The 20,003-nt window shown below is 41.7% G+C and overlaps 1 protein-coding gene across 1 annotated transcript in view; it reads right to left on the bottom strand.

Moving 5' to 3' along the window:
- LOC126457919 (T-cell activation inhibitor, mitochondrial-like) overlaps positions 1–20,003 on the bottom strand; it is a 318,393-nt gene that overhangs the window by 197,650 nt on the left and 100,740 nt on the right. Inside the window, exon 4 of the mRNA XM_050094613.1 lies at positions 3,947–4,187. Coding sequence (XP_049950570.1) covers positions 3,947–4,187 — 241 coding nt within the window. The remainder of the gene's footprint in view (positions 1–3,946; positions 4,188–20,003) is intronic.

The raw sequence follows: 20,003 nt of genomic DNA, 5'->3' as shown, positions 1-20,003 counted from the left end.
TTCTCAAGAGCTCAGACTTTTTCGTAAAAGAAAGGCTCTTCATACTTTAAAACCACACAAAAAGCTGACAAACTTACAGAAAGATTTCTATGGGTGTTCACGTTGCAACTGACAAAGCTTGCTCAGCAGTATAATAAAGACAATGCTTTGTCATTATTTCTTTCTCAGCACAGAATCACCCTAGATGGAGCAAAATCTCCAGCTGAAAGCTACATGGGAAAATGAATCATACTTTAATGTCAGTTTTAGGGCCGGAGCATTAATCGCAGTTAAGACAAAAGTATTTTAAAATAAATGATCCAGTACTGATTACAATGTACAAACCTGGAAAGAAAGTATGGGTACCAGGCAAAGACATACAGCAGCTCAGCTATCTCATGTATCAAATAAAAACTTTTCATAGTGTCACAGTATGCAAGAGCAATCAGATGTAGTTGCAACATGCTCATTCACACATAGCCAGAACTTCTACACTGTTCATATTCAGAAGACTTCAATGCAGCTGGCCATCTGGGGTATCTACAGATGCGGCCAGCAGTCACCACCAGTGTCATCTCGAGCAGTGAGGCCCACCTGTAGCCAACCAGTGATGACCAGATGGATGTGGAAGATGCAACTCACCCCATAGACAAGCCAATGGACCTGGACAAGGACAGCACTTGATCAATCAGGCTAATGAAGGCAACTGCATCAGCTGGGGATGTTGATGTAGAATAACAGTATCCAGTGTTGATTGTGATGATGATAACAGCAAGCAAACCCAAATACTGTTGACCTTGATGGCTCCCAAAACTACTGAATTATCACTTTCATCAAAATATTTCAATTTTACAGAGTCAGTGTGTCTAATTACCTCCACTGAAGGTATTTTTACTAGTCACAGAATAAGGTCCTGAGATGGCCCAACTCCTCAGCTTTGAAATTGCACCAACTTCAAATGTGCTACACACCACACAGTCGGCCTCACAAAAACATCAATGAGATCTGTTTTGTGGGAAATTTTATTCTCTTTATTTTTATAAATGGCCAGCATGCTGAAAACTGCACTGTTTCGCAGCTATAAGCAAAAAACTGAAAAAAGGTACCATTTTCCTGTTTTTTCCATTTTTTGGGCTATTTTTGGGGCAAAATTTTGGTGGGACTTTGAAAATTTGAAGTTAGAACCCCCAAAAGCACACAGAAAACTTGCCTCAAACTTCTACAAAACTTTGCATTATTTGGCCTATCTGAGCACCATCTGACTGGACATCTACACAGATTCTCCTTTGCTGTGATTGCAACTACAGAACAGGTATCTGTATTGTTGAGACATGCGAGATCCACACATTGATCATCACCTGTAGCACATACTCACAAACTTCATCCTAGGCAAAAATATCTAAAAAATGCAAAATCAACAGCTACAGAAATATTTTAAAATAATTTTAGAAACCGACACAAGCACAATGGAGCAGTAATCAAATGAAAAAGCTTCACTGTTACTGGTAACAAAAGGGAACTCATTGTATAATACAAAACTATCTGCTAATGGTTAAGGGGAGCAGCAGAGAAAGCAAGTCTTAGAATCTAATTTGAAAGAGAGAGGGGATGACTCTAATACCAGGTGAGTAAAAGCAATGGAGTGGGGAGGAAGCAGATATGAGGATTGCAAAGATTGTGAAAATGGAAGATGTGGAGGAAACATTCCCACCTGCAAAGTTCAGAGAGGCTTATGTTGTAGAGGAGTATCTTAATGACACAAATATTGAAAGACCTGATGAAGGCATTGATGGTATGAGGTGCAACAAGTTCATTAACTAGATGGGTAAGTTTGTTTTTAGCTACAGTTTGACAATGGTCATTCAATGGAGTTAACAGCTGACTTTTTGCCATACCTACATAAAAATTGCACATCTATTATTTGTAATGGATGCTTCCAAACGTAATTACCTTTGGTGAGGTGGGATATTTGTAGATGCTGTGACAGGTGGCAGTAGGAGGCAATGAAAGAGTGTATTCGAAAAGTCTTGTCCTGAGTTGTTCACAAGATAATGATCATCAAGTGTGAAACAGGGAGCAGCCTGGCAAGGGGTGAACTAGAATATTCTGTAGGTTAGATGGTTGATAGAAAACAACTTTGGATGATGACTGTTGGATGTTTTGTAGTATATCTCCTAAAGGCACAACAAGAAGTAGCAAAGCCTTGGAAAAGGACAAGGCTGATCTTTTCCAGGCTTCAGTGATATTGGTTAAGGGAAGTATGCTAGATAGTTGAAAGCAGAAATGAGATTGTTAGTGGCACAAGACAAAATGGAACAAGAAGTCTATTCCTAGAGTAAATGGGTAGGATACTGTGTGTAAAGGATATGGGAAGGCCATCAGCACCCATGGATAACTTCTAATTCCCACTCCAGATGCTGAAACTGACAAAATGGACTTGGCTGTTTCTATATCTGTCATTCACACTATAATAGCCCTGCAGTATTTTTATATTGCTTTGTGAGTTAGCAATCTTGCTAGTAAATAACAATGTGGCATGCAAGCAACCAGTTCAATGTCAGGACAACATAGGGAAGATAGTGCCTCATGACAGCAAGGTCGTGAAGATGGTGAATGTTGAGTACAGTCACATAGTATTCACAGTGAGAAGTAAGGATTATGGTGGTAATGGGACAGGGACTGTACAAAGGCTATAGACCAGGCTATTCAAATGCTGCAGGAGTGGGAGAAGGAGCAGCTAATACAGGCTGCCTGCCACGTGGCCCAATTCTATGTCTACATCTACACCCTGCAAGTCACCTTATGGTGTATGGCATATTCTGTGCATGCATGAGGAACTCGGCCAACCGGACCATTAAATGCAAATGTCAGAAAACAGGGTTTTATCTAAGATGAGAAGAGCAGTTGAACAGAAGCCGCTCTCAAAGTGACCACAGTTTGACATTGTTCTTGAATGTTGAATACAATGCAGTTTCTCCAGCTGATTAAGCTGTTATTCTGGAAACTCTGGCGAATATTTAAATGATGGACATGGTCTAATAACCAAAAATTGACAAATTTATGCACATTCTATCATTTAAGTTGGCTGTGGGATTGACAGCATTTATGCTGACCACACATGACACTGCCAGTCCACAACTCCAAAATCAGCCAACTGTATTAACTCCTGACTGGATGCTAGAGGATGCTTCGCTCATTTCATTATCTCCATCACTCACTGCAAGACCAAAATGTGGTGCAAGAAATGCAGATAGTCACTGCTAATAGCCATGCCCTCAATGGAGCAAACTGTATCCTCCCACACTTCTTTATAAGACAGAACACACAGAGATCTGGCGCAGAAGATATTATGAACCTTGGAAGACTGCCTTCGAAGCCTGTGCCACAATCCTCAATTACTAAAAATGACTAGTCGGAGAAACAATGACAGTATTCAGTCAGTCCAACAATTGTAAATGCAACAAAGGAAGTTAAATATTTGCTTTTGCTTGCTTGAATATGTGTACATATTGTAAATAAAAGTATACGAATTTTACCAATGGAACTGTATGTCCTTGTGTTTATAGTATAAAGGTCTACCTTGTATCCACTTCCTACAACTGTAAACACATCAACAATCATCAATATCACCTTCTGCAGTAGCTAACAATAATTTGTACCTTCTACCAAAGCTAACATGCTTGTGCTGTATGAAAACATATTGAAGAGAAATACATGACATCTGTATTCTGTATGTATAAATAAATTAAAATATACACACACATATAAAAAAGAAATAACACATGCGATCTGTAGTGAGCAGCAACATAACATACGACATGCTGAATGAACTCTGTACATTGTTTATTGCACATCTTTTTTTCCACTTTCATCTTCTCTTCATCTTTTGACCCCTACACTTTGTTTCTCCCTTTAATGTACATCTTAATACTCTATTAATATTGTCTTCAAAAAAATTGTCACTTGCCTTAATGTTTCTGTTTCCTTTGCTTTTTTAATTTTACTTTTAAGAATGTAGCTTCCATACATGGGATCGTTCTGTTCAAATTTTACTGCATCAAACTTGAATTCATTTGGACTTGTGGTTTCAGATTTTTCAGGTATCCTCTCTACATAAGCAGTTGGTAAGTTACACGTCTTTAAAATACCATGGACAGTTTTTCGTAAATCTCTGTGTGAAAGATTAATCTTCACTGTTCGAAACAAACCTAAAAAGAAGAAAAAGTGTAGGAAAAATATTATGTTTGGAATAAAATACCATCTTACATTTTCATTTTGTGTACTCAATATCTTTACAAATCAATAAACTACAGACAATATTTCAAGACCAAAGAAAGGACAGTAAACAAAAAGGAATATTTATTTCTTATGGCAAGTTAATAATCACTCTGTGAGACACATTAGCATAGTACACTTGATGTGTCCCATGTCAGCAACAGCAAGTGCAGACAGGTAGGGGCTTGTTAATTGTCAGCGTTTTGAACATCTGGTGAATAATAGTACCCCTTAGAGAAATGGCGACAAGAGATGGGAAACAGTCTCTTCAACACAATGAAGAGACTGTTCCAGCAGCCACTGAGAGAACCGGGTGCAACAAACAAAAGGTTTTTTAGCATGTTGGAATTAATGATGCCTGTCGTCTGGCAGCAGCTGGCAAGGAAAACAGAGACACCAGCCTTGGTCACAGAATCTTAATGAAATTCAAAATCTGTGTCATTGTCCCCAGACTCCCGGCGACAGGCCCACATGGAGGACTTCCACACACTCATAGTCTCCTTAATGGCACGCAGTTTGTTGTGCATACCGAGGCTATGCCATTCTCCCAAAGGCAAAAAGCCTTGCAGCATAATACAGGTCAGGTCAGGTCAGGTCAGTTTCAGAGATTCCGATCTCCAGAAGCGGTTTCCGCATAGCCTGTTTGGCAAGCCTGTCAGTAAATTTGTTGCCTGGGCTTCCAATGTGTCCTGGCATCCACACAAACACCATGGAATGACTGGACCATTCCAGAGCATAGATGGACTCCTGGATGATTGCTACCAAAGGATGGCGAGGGTAGCACAGGTCAATAGCTTGGAGACTGCTCAAGGAGTCGGTACAGAGAAGAAATGACTCACCAGGGCATGAACGGATGTGCTCTCAAAAGCATGAGATATGGCCACCAGTTCCACACTGAATACACTGCAGCCATCATGGCAAGGAATGCTGTTCAATATGGCCTCTGTGAACAAATCCATCTGGGCAGATGTCCGTGGGCATGAGGTGGGGGGAGTGACAGGAAGATGGGGAAGTGGTCACTGCCACATCGTGGGCTGTCCAGTGGACAGATGGGATAAGTCCTGGGCTGCAAAGTGATAAATCAATGGTCGAGTAAGTACCATGAGTCACACTGAAATGCGTGGTGGCCCGGGTATTCAGGAGGCAGATGTCGAGCTGAGACAGTAAATTTTCAACATCTCCACCTCGGCCAGTAAGCATGGTGCCACCCTAAAAGAGGTTATGGGCGTCAAAATCTCCCGAAAGTAAAAAAGGTTTAGAGAGTTGATGAATCAGCGCAGCCAATACATTCAGGGGTACTGCACCATCTGAAGGAAGATATACGTTGCAGACAATTATTTCCTGCATTGTCCTTATCCTGACAGCCACAACTTCAAGAGGAGTTTGAAGAGGCACAGGTTCACTACATACTGAGTTCAGGACATAGATGCAAACTCAACCTGAAACTCTATTATAGTCACTACGGTTCTTGTAATATTCTCTATAGCCGCGGAGGGCAGGGATTCACATTGCCAGGAACCAGGTTTCCTGGAGGGCAATTCAGAAAGCAAGTGTAAAGCTTAACACAGTTGCCGTAGCTCAGCCAGGTGGTGGAAAAACCACAGTAATTCCACTGGAAGATGACATTATCATGAGGCTGGGAAGGCATGAAATGCTCAGGGTCACTTGCCGCCACAGACTGAGTACCTGTGCGATCAACATCCATTGTGTCTGAGGGCCCAGCAAGATCTAAATCCTCAGCGGATGCCAGAATCTCCAATTTATCCTCAGACGCAGAGCTGGTAGGTAGTGGTGGTATGGGTGCTACCGAAATGTCTCGGTTCTTGGGGGTCTTCTTCTTTTTGGGTTTCTCTCACTGCATTTTAGGTTTTTCCAGCTGGGAGGGCTTCACTGATTTAATCCCAGGGACTGAGGAGGACCGTGAAGCCCTACGAACATCTACAGCCACTGGCAGGTGTCTGCTTTGCCACTGGTAGAAACCTGGGAAAGAAGTGACCCAAGGGATCCCTTCCTAGCAAGAGGAGTCGAAGAAGACTTAGGCTTCTCTGTCTGGGAAGTGGGGACTGATGTCCCTGATGGTTGTGGGGGGTGTTGCTCTCGAAGTAGGTGGTGCAGGAGCAGCTGGGATAGAAGTGCCCCCAACCATCAAGGGGCAAATGGAGTCTGACTGCTCTGAGAGCCAACTGTACATGGTGTAACGGAAGGTGCTAGAACTGTTCTCGTAGCGGTGATGTAAGTGGATGTCATATGCACAGGATGTAGCCTCTCATATTTTCTCTTAGCCTCAGTGTAGGTCAGTCAGTCCAGGGTCTTGTATTCCATTATTTTCCTTTCTTTTTGTAGAATCCTACAGTCCGGTGAACAAGGGGAATGGTGCTCTCCACAGTTGACACAGATAGGAAGTGGGGCACATGGAGTATTTGGATGCGAAGGGCGTCCACAATCTCAACAGATGACACTGGAAGTACAGCGGGAAGACATATGCCCCAACTTCCAGCACTTAAAGCACTGCATCAGGGGAGGGATATAGGGCTTGACATCATAGCAGTAGATCATCACCTTGACCTTCTCAGGTAATGGGTCACCTCGGAGGCCAAGATGAAGGCACCGGTGGCAAACTGATTATCCCTTGGACCCCAATGGACATGCAGATGAAATGAACACCTCACCACTCTAAATTGGCACGCAGCTCGTCGTCAGAGTGCAAAAGAATTTTCCTGTGGAATATAATACCCTGGACCATATTTAAGCTCTTATGAGGCATGATGGTAACCAAAACATCCCCCAACTTGTCACAACAGGTGAGCAATGCCCATGACCACGCAGACGTTTTTATCAAGACTGACCCACATCGCATTTTGGGCAATCCCTCCACCTTCCCAAACTTGTCCCCTAAATTCTCCACAAAAAACTGAGGCTTCATGGACACGAAAGATTCCCATCAACTCTCATACATACGAGGTAACGGGTCGTATAAGCTTCGCTGCCATCCTTAGCCTGGCATTCCTCCCATGGTGTGGCCAGGGAGGGGAACAATTTGGGGTCGTATTTTTTTGCATTGAAGTTAGACCTCAAGCTTAGAGACTGCTGGTCGTGGTCCACCAGCAAGAGATGACATACTATGCTTCATGGCATATCATCCGCCCTGATGCCACCCACTCCTACCAGGGGCCCTCCCCCACAGGCACCATCCAGCTGCAGCAAAAGCCACATGGCAGGATGGCCACTGCCGAGAGTCCCGATGCTCGATTGTGACAGGCACCTACTCCTTGGCATACGTGGGGACCTAACGGTGCAGGCATCAGCAGAGTGATCCCTGTGTAGTCAGGGGGCTACAACCAATAGGGTACATGGCGGCCCTACCACAGTGGACTGGCTACTGCGCTGGATATCAGGTGCAAAGAAGTCCATGGTCATCGTCGGCGTAGAAAACGACACTGCACAGATGGAGGATGAGTGGAACTGAAAATCCACAATGATAAAGTGGGACAAAGATCACCATGCACGATGGACATCATGCACCGTGTAAGGCGCCCTTCCACAACTGGCTCGCTCTTTGGGAAATTTTGGAAAAATGGAGGTCAAACCCTATAGGAGACCATCACATAAAGGCCGAAATGTGTGGGACTCCTTTTAATCACCTCTTACAACAGGCGGGAGTACCTCAGGCCAGGGGGCGGGAGAGGGGCGGGGGGGGGGGGGGGGGGGGCTATTGGAGACATCAACATAATATCGAAACAAATGCCCTTCACAGATGATGCTATCAAAATTCTTTTGATGAATGGCTTTAAAATCATGGTGATGAACAGCTGAAGAATTCACAACAAAGCCCTTGTTTGAAGCATTGCTAAAAACCAGTGGAGCTTACAAAATACTAGGTACAGAAAGCTGGCTAAAGGCTCAAATTAACAAATGTGCTCAAAGTATATACTGAAAGGATACATTAATGGAAAATGGTGGTATAATATTTGTCACAGAATACAAGAAACTCATGGAAATGAGCGTATGGAATAGTGGGCTGGGAGTCCCCCATTCGGGGAAGTTCGGCCACTGAGGACAATTACTTATTGCAATTGAGCTACATTGGGTGACTTGCGCGTCGCAGATGGGGATGAAATGATGATGAGGACAACACAACAGCCAGTCCCTGAGCGGAGAAAATCTCCTGCCCCAGCTGGGAATCGAACCCAGGCCCCTTGGTGTACAATAAACTCAAATTTACGAAGATAGAAAGTGAAGTTGCATGCAAGATTGTTTGGGAGAGACTTAGTATCAAGGGTGTTCAGAAATTTATAACTGGATATTTCTATTGACCATTGTACACTATCCCAGATGTAACCAAACACTTTAGAGAAAAACCTCAGTTCACTACCACAGATATTTCCTATCATACTATCACCATTGGAGGTGATTTGATTCATTCAACCATCACCTGGGTTAACTACAGTTCTTTAAATGATGGATGTTACAAGACATTCTTCAAAACATTACTAAATGTCTTCTCTGAAAACTACCAAGGAGCCCATTAATGATGGAAATATATTGGATGTAATGGTAACAAACAGACCTGGCTGCTTTGTGAATGTCCAGACTGAAAACGGCATTAGTGACCATGACACAGTTGCAGCAACAATGCTTAACAAAGTACTAAGTGTAACAAAAACTAGAAGAAAGATTTATATTTTCACTAGGCCAGATAAAGAATCAGTAGTGTCATTTCTCAAAGAGGAGCTTCGAACATTTAGCTCTGGGCAGGTGCTTGTAGAAGAACTGTGGTGGAATTTAAAAGATTAGTTGTCCATGCTCTGGATAGGTATGTATCTAGCAGAAAAGCTCATGTTGGATGCGATATTTATAAAGACAAATTGCCTGCTGTACAATAGGCATAAAACAAAGTATCAGGCTACAGATACAGGGACGCTAAAAGAAAATAGTTTGGCTGTCACAAGAACACTACATATAGGCAGCAAGGACTATCAAAGCACAATTTTATCAGAAAAAATTCTGGTCATATGTGAAGACTATCAGTAACACCAAGGTTAGGGACCATAGAGTCATGGATTAAACTGTAAATGAAATTCATAATATTGTAACTGAAATTTAGGACAGAAACACAAAATCAGAAATGCTGAACTCCATTTTGAAATGTTCTTTTACAATGCAAATCCAGAGTGCTGTCTCAGTTTAATTCTCCCACCACTGCAAAGATGAATGTTATAGTTATTAGATTCAGTGGCACTGAAAGGCAGCTGAAATTGTAAAACTGAATAAAGCCTCAGCACCTGATGAAATCATTTTGTGATTCTATACATAAATTATGGCCGAGTTAAACCCTATTTTAACCAAAACGTATCACAGATCCCACAACCAAAAAAAAACAGCACCCACAGGTTGAAAGAAAGCACAGGGCACATCTGGCTACAAGAAGAGTAGCAGATATTATCCACAAAACTACTGTCAGGTAACTGCGAAATCCATCTGTTATAGTTTCTCAGCACATAACCTGTGCTGAAATGTGAAATCTCAAACAGAATGACCTCCCCCATGCTAAGCAGTGTGTATTCCAAAGACATTGGTAAAGCAAAACCCAACTTGTGCTTTCCCTACATGACATCCTCGAAGGCATACATCACAAAGCAGTCATACAGATGCAGTATTTCTCGGCTTCTAAAAAGCACCTGACTCTGCATCATATCAATGCCTATTACCAAAAGTTCCATCGTTTGTAAGGCATTAAACCAAATTTTGTACTGGGTTGAGGATTTCTTGGTAAGGAGGGTGCAGTACATTATTTTGTACGGAGAGTCATCCATATCTGTAGAAGCAGTTTCAGGTGTGCTTCAGGGTGTGTTGGGATGTTTGGTAGTCATAATAGTAACCACAGAATTTTTGTAGGGCACAAATATTCATTCAGTTCCTGATAAACTTCAAAGTGATGCAAATATTGGGAACTTCAAATAACTTACGGGTTTGCAGCCGGGTGACATCGTTGACCACCGCCGATATTTCGACAGGAGCACACCCTGCCATTCTCAAGGCACAACTGCAGGGTGTGCTCCTGTCGAAATATTGGCGGTGGTCGACGACGTCACCCGGCAGCAAACCTGTAAGTTATTTGAACATTCAATTAGCCGGGAAAAGTTAAGGTCTCACATTGGAAACTTGTTTGAAGTGCTCAGAAATGTAAAATTGTGCACTTTACAAAATGAAAAAAATGTAGTGTCCTATGATTACAATACTGTTGAATCACTCCATGCCTATGACAACAATACCAACTAGTCACAGCTGGAATCAATCAATGTATACAAATATCTCAGTGGAACAATTTGTGGGGATATGAAATAGAAAAATAACACAGTGTAAGACTTCTCCACCATTCACTGTGAACAAAAGGGACTTATAAACCATAGCCAGTGTGCCAGACAGGGCAGCTTAACCAAGGTATTTGCCTTCCTCATGAGGAGTTGCCCTGTTTAAAGTTCAACAGACAGAAAGAGGGATGCCGCTAAGTCATAGATACCTAAGACATGAAGTCCAAGTGTTCACATTACAAACAAGTGGGTTTGTTATTGTGTAGCTGCTTTCTTGACAAATGTCAACAAATGCTCGAAACAATTCACTGGGAATACTACAGTCAACACTGGCAACTGCCACAACATACAGCACATGAGAAAAAGATGGGAGTTCCCAGGTCACACGCCAGCTGCCGCAAGATCAAAAACTGTCACTCTGCATGAAAATTATGAGGAATGGTTATGGAAAGTCGGTCAGCAAAAGGGTGGGATTTCAAATTCAGCCTAGAAATGACAAAGCCATTAAAACAGAAAATTCAGTGCCCTGGAGGAGAAAAAGTGTGGGAGATGAGAAAGAAAACTGTAAATTATGAGATACAGAGAGACTCACTCAGACAGTGAGTGAGTAATGTGAGCAGCCATGAGAGATTGAAAGAGAGTTCCAATCAGTCAGAGAATGAGAGAATCAACTGATCAAGAGTTAGCAATTCAGACTCAGAGGAATCAGAAGAGACAGTGAGTTTGCCTTCTGGAGGCATGCCAACCTACTATTGACTCAATCTTCAGATTTTAAGTCAGATCCCAACTTTCACTCCAATGTTTATTGACACTCTGTGACATATTCATTTTCACAACACCTCAAATGGATGAATCCTAATGGTTTGGAACTTGGGTCTTCACATATCCGACTGCACTTACTTACCTGTCATCAGTCTTGAAACACTGCAAAACACTGCCTCTGTGAGACAGTTATTCTAGACAACAGTTGCAGCAAATGCGAGCATACTAGTAATATGTCAAATTCCAAGTGTTTGCTACCTCAAGGAAATTAAATGAACTGGCTTGGACACAGGATGAGTTGATGGCTCAGGGTGTTACTGAAAAGTCACAGAAAATAGAATACAAAAGCTGCTGGCTGCCAAACTACTCCTAGCTACAAAGCAGGGGAGACCATGTGTGCAAAACTGACTCCATTGAGTGATGAGACGACATAGTGAATACAGCATCATGCAGGAGATGAAAAACCTGAAGTGGTAGACACTGTAAGACAGATGTCAACCATCCCACAAAAACCTACTTACAATGTCTCAAGTACTACCATTATGCGAATAACCTAGTAATATACTACAGCCCATTACATATTTCAAAGATTTATGAGCACTGTTAAGTCCGAAATATTTCAAATATATTAAGAGAGTTGTTGGTAGCTGAGTGCACACCATGTAAATGTTGTAATGACTTAGTCACTGGTTCAATTCTCACTAGGAGCAACACTTTTTTCTTTCATTTAAATTCTTCATCTACTAAAAAATGGAAAAATTCATTAACATGTATTGCATCATAAATTTTAATTAAAGTAGCATCTTTGTATTTTTAATTATTAATCATCTGAAAAAGTGAGTATACATAGTACATTACAATTTGGAAAAAGAAAGCACAATATCAAAAATAAGATTGTGGCATAAACAAGTACAAACAACATATCTCCATCATCGCAAGATCTTTGACTCTCTAATGGCCCATGCCATCTTGCTTACTCAGTTCGCTCTATGACTTGCTGTAGTCAGGATGTTTGTACTTACCAATACAAAAAATATTGAGTCTTACAGTACTAAGTGTGTTTTCCTTGGGCTACAACCCAACCGAATTTCCACAGTGGTGACCCTGAGTAAGAATTCGAGTGCTGTTTCCTCGTAATGCAAATATTTTCTCATCTACCACACTGGCTTTGTTTACGCCTTCATTCGTTCCAATTAGCCATGTATCCTGCCGCGTAACATGTGGATATCAAAGCTCCTGTATCTACAATGGGTTATTTCGTCACTTCACCACCACCTGGATTCTACAATACATTTCTGCAGCTTTGTCACCTCAACACATTAGACACTCAACAGTGTAACATGTGACTGTAAACTTAAGTTTGCCTCTCCAGCGAGTGTTCATCGAGATGTGCATTTTCATAATGAGGTGAGCAAAGTGTGAATTCTGCATTTCATGCACAAACTATGTATCAGATGCCAGACGCCCAGCCGACCGTTGCAACAGTGCCGTGTGCGACCTCACCTTTGTTAGGACAGACCACATGCTCCCACGATGCACGAGTGCTTTACCACTTCATTGGCTTACAAAGTGGACAACACTCAGTGTATATCATGAACAATTCCAGGTATGTTTCCACCCTCAGTGATTGTTTGGCCTCTCAGTTCACTTTATGGGCTCCTACCTCACATGAACAATGTGCTGCAGAGTGATACTAACTGTGGTTTCCGCACCTCCGAACATGCTCCAGCTCGTCTTATCGACAGCCCGGTGGGAATATTTAACTGTGCTCCTCCGTGCACGTCCACTCTTCCACCCTCCCCACCGCCCCAAGTAAACTTTTAGGGGGCTTTGGCTGCAGCCGTTCACCCACTTGCTTTCCACATGGAGCCGGCAATGCCTTCCACATTGGACTTCAGTGCCACAAACATTGCATCAGACAGTTCTACAGCACCATTTCCTAGTGCTTCGGTGCCCCTCTCATCCGTTCCAACAGACTGCTCGCTCACACCCTATGCAGTGCCATCCACGTTGACCGCACTGTTCCAGCATCCACGTCATACTAGTGATAAGAGGGACTCAGATACAGGACTAGTGCGTCCTCATTACCACCACCAGGCCGATTACAGGCCCTGCCCCCCCCTATCCGAGGACAACCCAGCAACGGGATTTGCACTGGTGGAGAACTTGTTCAAACTGTATCACATCACTGACACCAGTTCAAAATTCCTGTGACTCATGACTCATCTACATGAGTGCACAGACCTGATCTGCGACCTACGTTTGATGCTGCTGCTAACTTCGAAGTAAGATTTTGCAAAACAGACTATCACAGAGTGCCTTTCACATTCCTCACAAGAGATTATTCTGTGAATACTATACGAGGAACATCTTAGCGACTGCACCCTGTCCCAGCTTTGGCGCCAGCTACACCTCCTGGTCACCGAACAGATGATGCCAGACTAAATGCTGTGGTTAGTGTGGTTATCAAAACGGCCTACAGATCTCCAGGTTCATCTCTTACCCCATGGCCTGGAATCCATCAGTTTGCATGTGCAGATGGCTGATGAGGTCTATTTGCTCACACACCAGCGCCATCAGCAGGAGCTCATACAATATGTTGGCACTCCTGCACCGGTAGTTTACCCAGCCGCATGCAGGGGCAGGCCGCATGCCCCTCCCTCAGACTGCTGCACCACGTGGCACCCAGCACGTGCACTCTCCATCCACCAAACCGCTGCATATCGCGCTTGCGCCGTACACCCCAGCATATGTTCCTGAACACATCAAGGACGATCAGACATGTGCCCTCCGCTGTGAGAACGCTGTTTTGGAATATTGCATTGTACGCACCGAGGACGAGCTTGCTGCAATCACCACCCACATCAATTCACACCACTCGGCAGCAGTGACACCTGAGTTTTCATCCACCACACCTGACAGCTTCGCCAACAACAGCACACAGGTTAGCAACTCCACATCTATCTCGTATGACTCCAGTCTTAACCACACAGTGTTACCCCACCTCCCCACCCCCATCAAGTGCGTTCCACTCAATGCCTCTCTCACTTGTTTTGCCAATTGACACTCATGACAATCCAGCCGCCCGGGCTCCAACCATGCACCCCGCCACCAAGCATGCACCTGCCCAGTGTGTTGATAAATATTCCCCCCCCCCCCTCTCCCCCCCCCCCTCAACTCTCATACCTTCCTTGCATGGCTTGCTCAAGAGCTCCATGGACCCTAGCAGCGCCCCCACCGCCAAATGTGTCTCTCTCGTACACTACAGACAATAGACTCTCTCTCTCTGTGCACTGTTCGTGCCCGCCACACACTTGGCACTCGCAAACTGCCATCCGTGCTGGCATAAACATAACAAACATATGACTTTTTGCTGTTTTACCCCTCCCAAGCAGACAACTATGCTGCTTCCAAGCCATGTGCCTCTAAAAATTCAACCAACACTGTCCCCGCCCACACTCACTCATCGGACAAAATGTTTCCACCATCATGAATGGAACCGTTCATCGCATCGTCAGTCTGAGGGCCCACCTATTCGCCACAAGGCACGCCACCTTAACCCACTTAAGTTTTGTTCGGCTTGCCAGCAAATACAGGAACTTCTTGAGGTGGGAATATTACAGCCGTCCGATAGTAACTGCTCATCACCCATACACCTCAGCCCTAAACAGGACTGCTTCTTTCATATGTGTGGTGATTATAGACAATCCAACACTAGAACTGTGATAGACAATTATCCTGTACCAAACATTTCCGACTTCACTCACCTTCTCACAGGTGCTACAATTTTCAGCCTACTGGACTGCAAACATGCTTATAACCAAATCCCAGTCGCACCTGAGAACATTCTGAAAACGGCACTTATCACACCCGTCGACTTGTACGAGTACCATTTCATGCCATTTGGGTTTATAAATGCTGCCCAGATGTGGCAAGCTTTATTGACTATCTCTTGCTCCAGTTCGACTTCTGTTTTGTATATCTCGACAATATCCTGATCTTCAGGAACACCATGCAAGATCACGAACGCCACATCACGATAGTAAAGGACACACTCTCATCTAACAGAGTCGAGATTAGCACCGACAAACTGCAACTATGCTAACAATCTGTCCAATTCTTGGAGTATACAGTCTCGGCCGCCAGTATACACCCCCCTGATTTGAAGGTGCAATAAATCTTATCCATGCCACTCCCAACCACAAACAATGAGCTCTGGTGCCGACAAGTATGAACAACATATGTGAGAAATTTACGTGGCCTCTCATCACTTTTAATGGCATTCAAAACTCAATCACAAACAAAGTAATTCCAAAACAGAAGATTACTTTTGCCTCATTAATTTCATTTAAATGTATAGCAAAGGAAATCAAAATGCTACTTCTGTCACTGTCTAACAGAATCCTAAATGAAGGAATTTTTCCAGAATGTCTTAAGCTCACAGTCACATTACCTATGTATAAAAATGATGATAAAAACCTCCCAAATAACTACACATCCGTTTCAGCAGTACCAGTCATATCACAGATAATAGAAAACTGCATGTATAAACAGATATACAGCTATTTTGTAAGCAACAAAATTTTAAATAAGCAACAGTTGGGGTTCAGTTCTGGTCCATCAACTGTAAAAGCAGTTGAAGCTTTCGTAAATAATGTTTATGAAGAATATGAAAAAATGCTCTCTATGTCTGGAACACTTACTAATTTAAGGGAAGCATTTGACTCAGTGTTGCACGACGTAGTCTCAAAAAGTTAGATTATTACGACTTAGAAGGTAAATCATGCAATTTATTGAAACCTTATATAATCAATAGGTTATAATATTTCCAATAAAAAGAGGAATATTCCAAGGTTCTGTTCTTTGGCCTTTCCTGTTTATTGTCTATGTTAATGACTTTTCAAATTATATACCATGTATGAATATAATATGTGCTGATGACATGACATTAATAACCACAGGCAAAAATTTACAAAGTGTACTAGCTAACAACAGAGAAATGATGCAAATGGCTAATCACTGGTGTCATGCCAATCAGCTGTGCATGAACCAAACAGCAAAAGAAGAAATAATTTTTAATCTAAAGGTAACCAAAAATCAAAATAAAACAGTAAAACTACTTGGACTGTTCATAGAAGAAAAACTCTCTTGGGATGAACACACAATTACCTCTGCAACAAAATAGCTTGTATACTTTTTTTATTCTATAAATTAAGGAACAGTATGAGCAAACAGTGGTTGCTCCAGTCATATTTTGCTTTCTTCTATTCTCATCTGCAGTATGGAATACTGCTCCAGCACAGTTCCCCAGTAGTTAAACATATTTTCAGATGGCAGAAGAGGACAAGAAGATGTAATAGTCACCAGATTTGCCTTTTTCAAGATTCGCTATAGTCCATAATAACTATAAATATTTGAAAATAAAACATTTCAATAAGTTACCATACTGAGCTCATACAGTACCACTAAATAAAAATAACTTGACTACAATAAAGTGAATTTTATTCAACTGAAGAATTCCTAAAAACTAATCAAACATCTTTTTTTCCCTGAGTTATAAAGAAAATCTTTTTATTTTTATATAAGCTAGTTATTTTCTGCATTATTTTATGTATATGTAATTGTTTATTGTATAAAACTCGACACCACTGTAAACTTTGATGAAGCCAACTGTATGAAAAATACTGACAGGTGAATAAAACTATTCTATTCTATTCTCCTTAGTTTCTTACCCTCAAGGGCAAGAGGGTAACCTGAATGTCTATCCATTCCTCCATCCTTCCTAACTAGGTGGTTGGCAGAATGGTGATGACTCCTTATTTCTGAAGCATTCAGCTACTATTGCTAATGATTTTTTTTTCCCCCCAAAATCTATGTGCTGGCTAGGACTGAGTTTGGGACTCAGTATGATTTGATCTGTAGTCAAAAACATTACCAAAGACTACAGTGATTTAACAGACTTAATAGCCTATAGCTCAAGTAAAATAATTTTGGGACTCGTACATTGTACTGGCAGCAGCAGCAGTGGCGGCAGTGATGGTGGTGGTGGTTGTGAAGGGATCAGGGGGGGGGGGGGGGGGCGGCGGCTTGGTGCTAGCGTGCAGACAACCATGTTTGACAGAGTTCTGCACTGACTGCAAAAACAAGCACAACATCAAGAATTTCACGCTCCCTATGAGTGGCTCGTGCTTGGCCCCTATCACCCAACTTGCTGAAATGTTAATCAAAAAGTTATTTTAATCCACATACAGGAATTATTTTATGTATTGTCGCATACACATCTGCAACAAGTATTGCATTACTTTTCAAATGAAAATAAGTTTTAATTTTTTAAATCTCTTTTGCACACTGAGGACACAGTCACTATGGGAATGTATCATGAACACTATATCCAAGCATAATAATTCTTGTGAAACACTCATTCTGTATTTCCTGACATGTTACATATCAACAAGAATCCACTCACTATGAGTCTAAAAAAAGAAAGAAAGAAAAAAAAACATTTTTAACATGACATAATTCACACTCATGCTGCTCGTACAGACACAAGGCAGAATGGCCACTTCATCTTTTAATGGCCAATGAGTGTGAAGTAAACATTCATCACTTCTAACTTCAAGTCCAAAACTTCAAATAGGCTACACACATTAATCAGCTATCAGCACACATGTCCATATCCATTGTAAATATATTATGCGCTTCATTTAACAATGGCCCCTTTTCTGATGTAACGATCTTTGTGTAACCACTCACATAAAAGTTACCTACTTAACAACAGTTACACATTGTAATTGTCAGTTCATCATCAGAGCAGTTTCTAAAAATGTTTAAGGAATGTACTTGTATATTATCATTCATTATTAATCAAACATTCAAGCAATATTTTAGACAGATATAAAAGAGTTATTACTTTCTTCAAAAGAAGATCACAGTGTAACACATCAATTACACAGCATAATAAAAATTTGAATAATTTGTAGCTGTGGGTCTGTGTGATATGAAAATTAAATGAGAACTACCAGTGTCCTGACATAGCGTCTGTGTAGCTCATATTTGTTTTGCCACAAACTATTTCTTGTCACTGCAGTAACACATGTAAACAACTTTTATAATGACAGAAAATGTCAGTGTAATTGGATATAGGGGGAGAGGGAAGACAAGATCATGTGCATCTGTCAATGCACACGCACATTTTCCTTTTTCTTTATTTTTTCTTCAACAAAATTTGTGGATATAAAAGAAAATATTGTAGAGATTTTATACTTACTTCAGATTGGCACTGGAGATGGCAAGATCTCAAGAGCCACAAATGTCATCTATTCCATATTTAACTGCCACTTTTGAGTTAATTCTCATGTCAATGATGGGAACTGCCAGCTATCATATCACCTGAGTGGTGGTAGCAGAACCAAGTGGTGATTTTGAGCTAATGAGTGCCTCATACAGCCAATATACATATAGAGTACAAAGCAGACAGCCATTGATAATTAGTACTACCCACACAAAGCTAGGACATGTTGCTGGTTTTCTGTATAAAATCACTGGAGGGGGGTCTAATTCCTTGAAATATGCATTGAGTTATACTTTCCTTAGCATACATATTGGCTACTTCGATTCCTATGTACCTGTATGTCCTCTGATCTACAATAAGTTTACATCAACTTTTCTTGAAGTATGAGTTAAACTTGATGTATCTTTTGTATAATCAGGGTGATAGCATTACTATATGAAGTTTCTATCATCTGGAGAGTCTGTGAAGACTAAAACTTTTTGAAATTTTTTTCCTTACTCCATAGGTAGCCACTCTGCAAAATACTAAATTTCCACAGTGTAAATAGACACCTCATTAGGAATTGCATATCTTCCCATATCATTTGTTAACAGGCAATAGAAAGCATATGCCGTTCATTCTGGTGTCATGGAGTTCTGGTGTCATGGAGCTGTCCTTGCAGATTTGGATGTAATTTGGCCACCTGTTTTCTGTGAGAGACAATATTATCTGTTCTCAACATTGTTTTTCTACATGGGTGAATAAAATAACTTGTTGCCCAAGGATGCTCACTCATAAACAATGATGATGTGACTTACCAAACGAAAGTGCTGGCAGTTCAATAGACACACAAACATAGACACAAAATTCAAGCTTTTGCAACCAATGGTTGCTTCATCAGGAAAGAGGGAAGGAGAAGGAAAGACGAAAGGATGTGGGTTTTAAGGGAGAGGGTAAGGAGTCATTCCAATCCCGGGAGTGGAAAGACTTACCTTAGGGGGAAAAAAGGACAGGTATACACTCACACACACACACACACACACACATATCCAACCACACATACACAGACACAAGCAGACATTTGTAAAGGCAAAGACATAATGTCTGCTTGTGTCTGTGTATGTGCGGATGGATATGTGTGTGTGTGCGAGTGTATACCTGTCCTTTTTTCCCCCTAAGGTAAGTCTTTCCGCTCCCGGGATTGGAATGACTCCTTACCATCTCCCTTAAAACCCACATCCTTTCGTTTTTCCGTCTCCTTCCCTCTTTCCTGATGAAGCAACCGTTGGTTGCGAAAGCTTGAATTTTGTGTGTATGTTTGTGTTTGTTTGTGTGTCTATCGACCTGCCAGCGCTTTCATTTGTCTTGCAGGGTTAATGGTAATAATGCTTGGAGCCAATGCAAGT

This window comes from Schistocerca serialis, chromosome 2, assembly GCF_023864345.2.
Source record: "Schistocerca serialis cubense isolate TAMUIC-IGC-003099 chromosome 2, iqSchSeri2.2, whole genome shotgun sequence".
NCBI classification, from domain to species: Eukaryota; Metazoa; Arthropoda; class Insecta; order Orthoptera; family Acrididae; genus Schistocerca; species Schistocerca serialis.
This window is presented reverse-complemented; position numbering and strand designations above follow the sequence as displayed.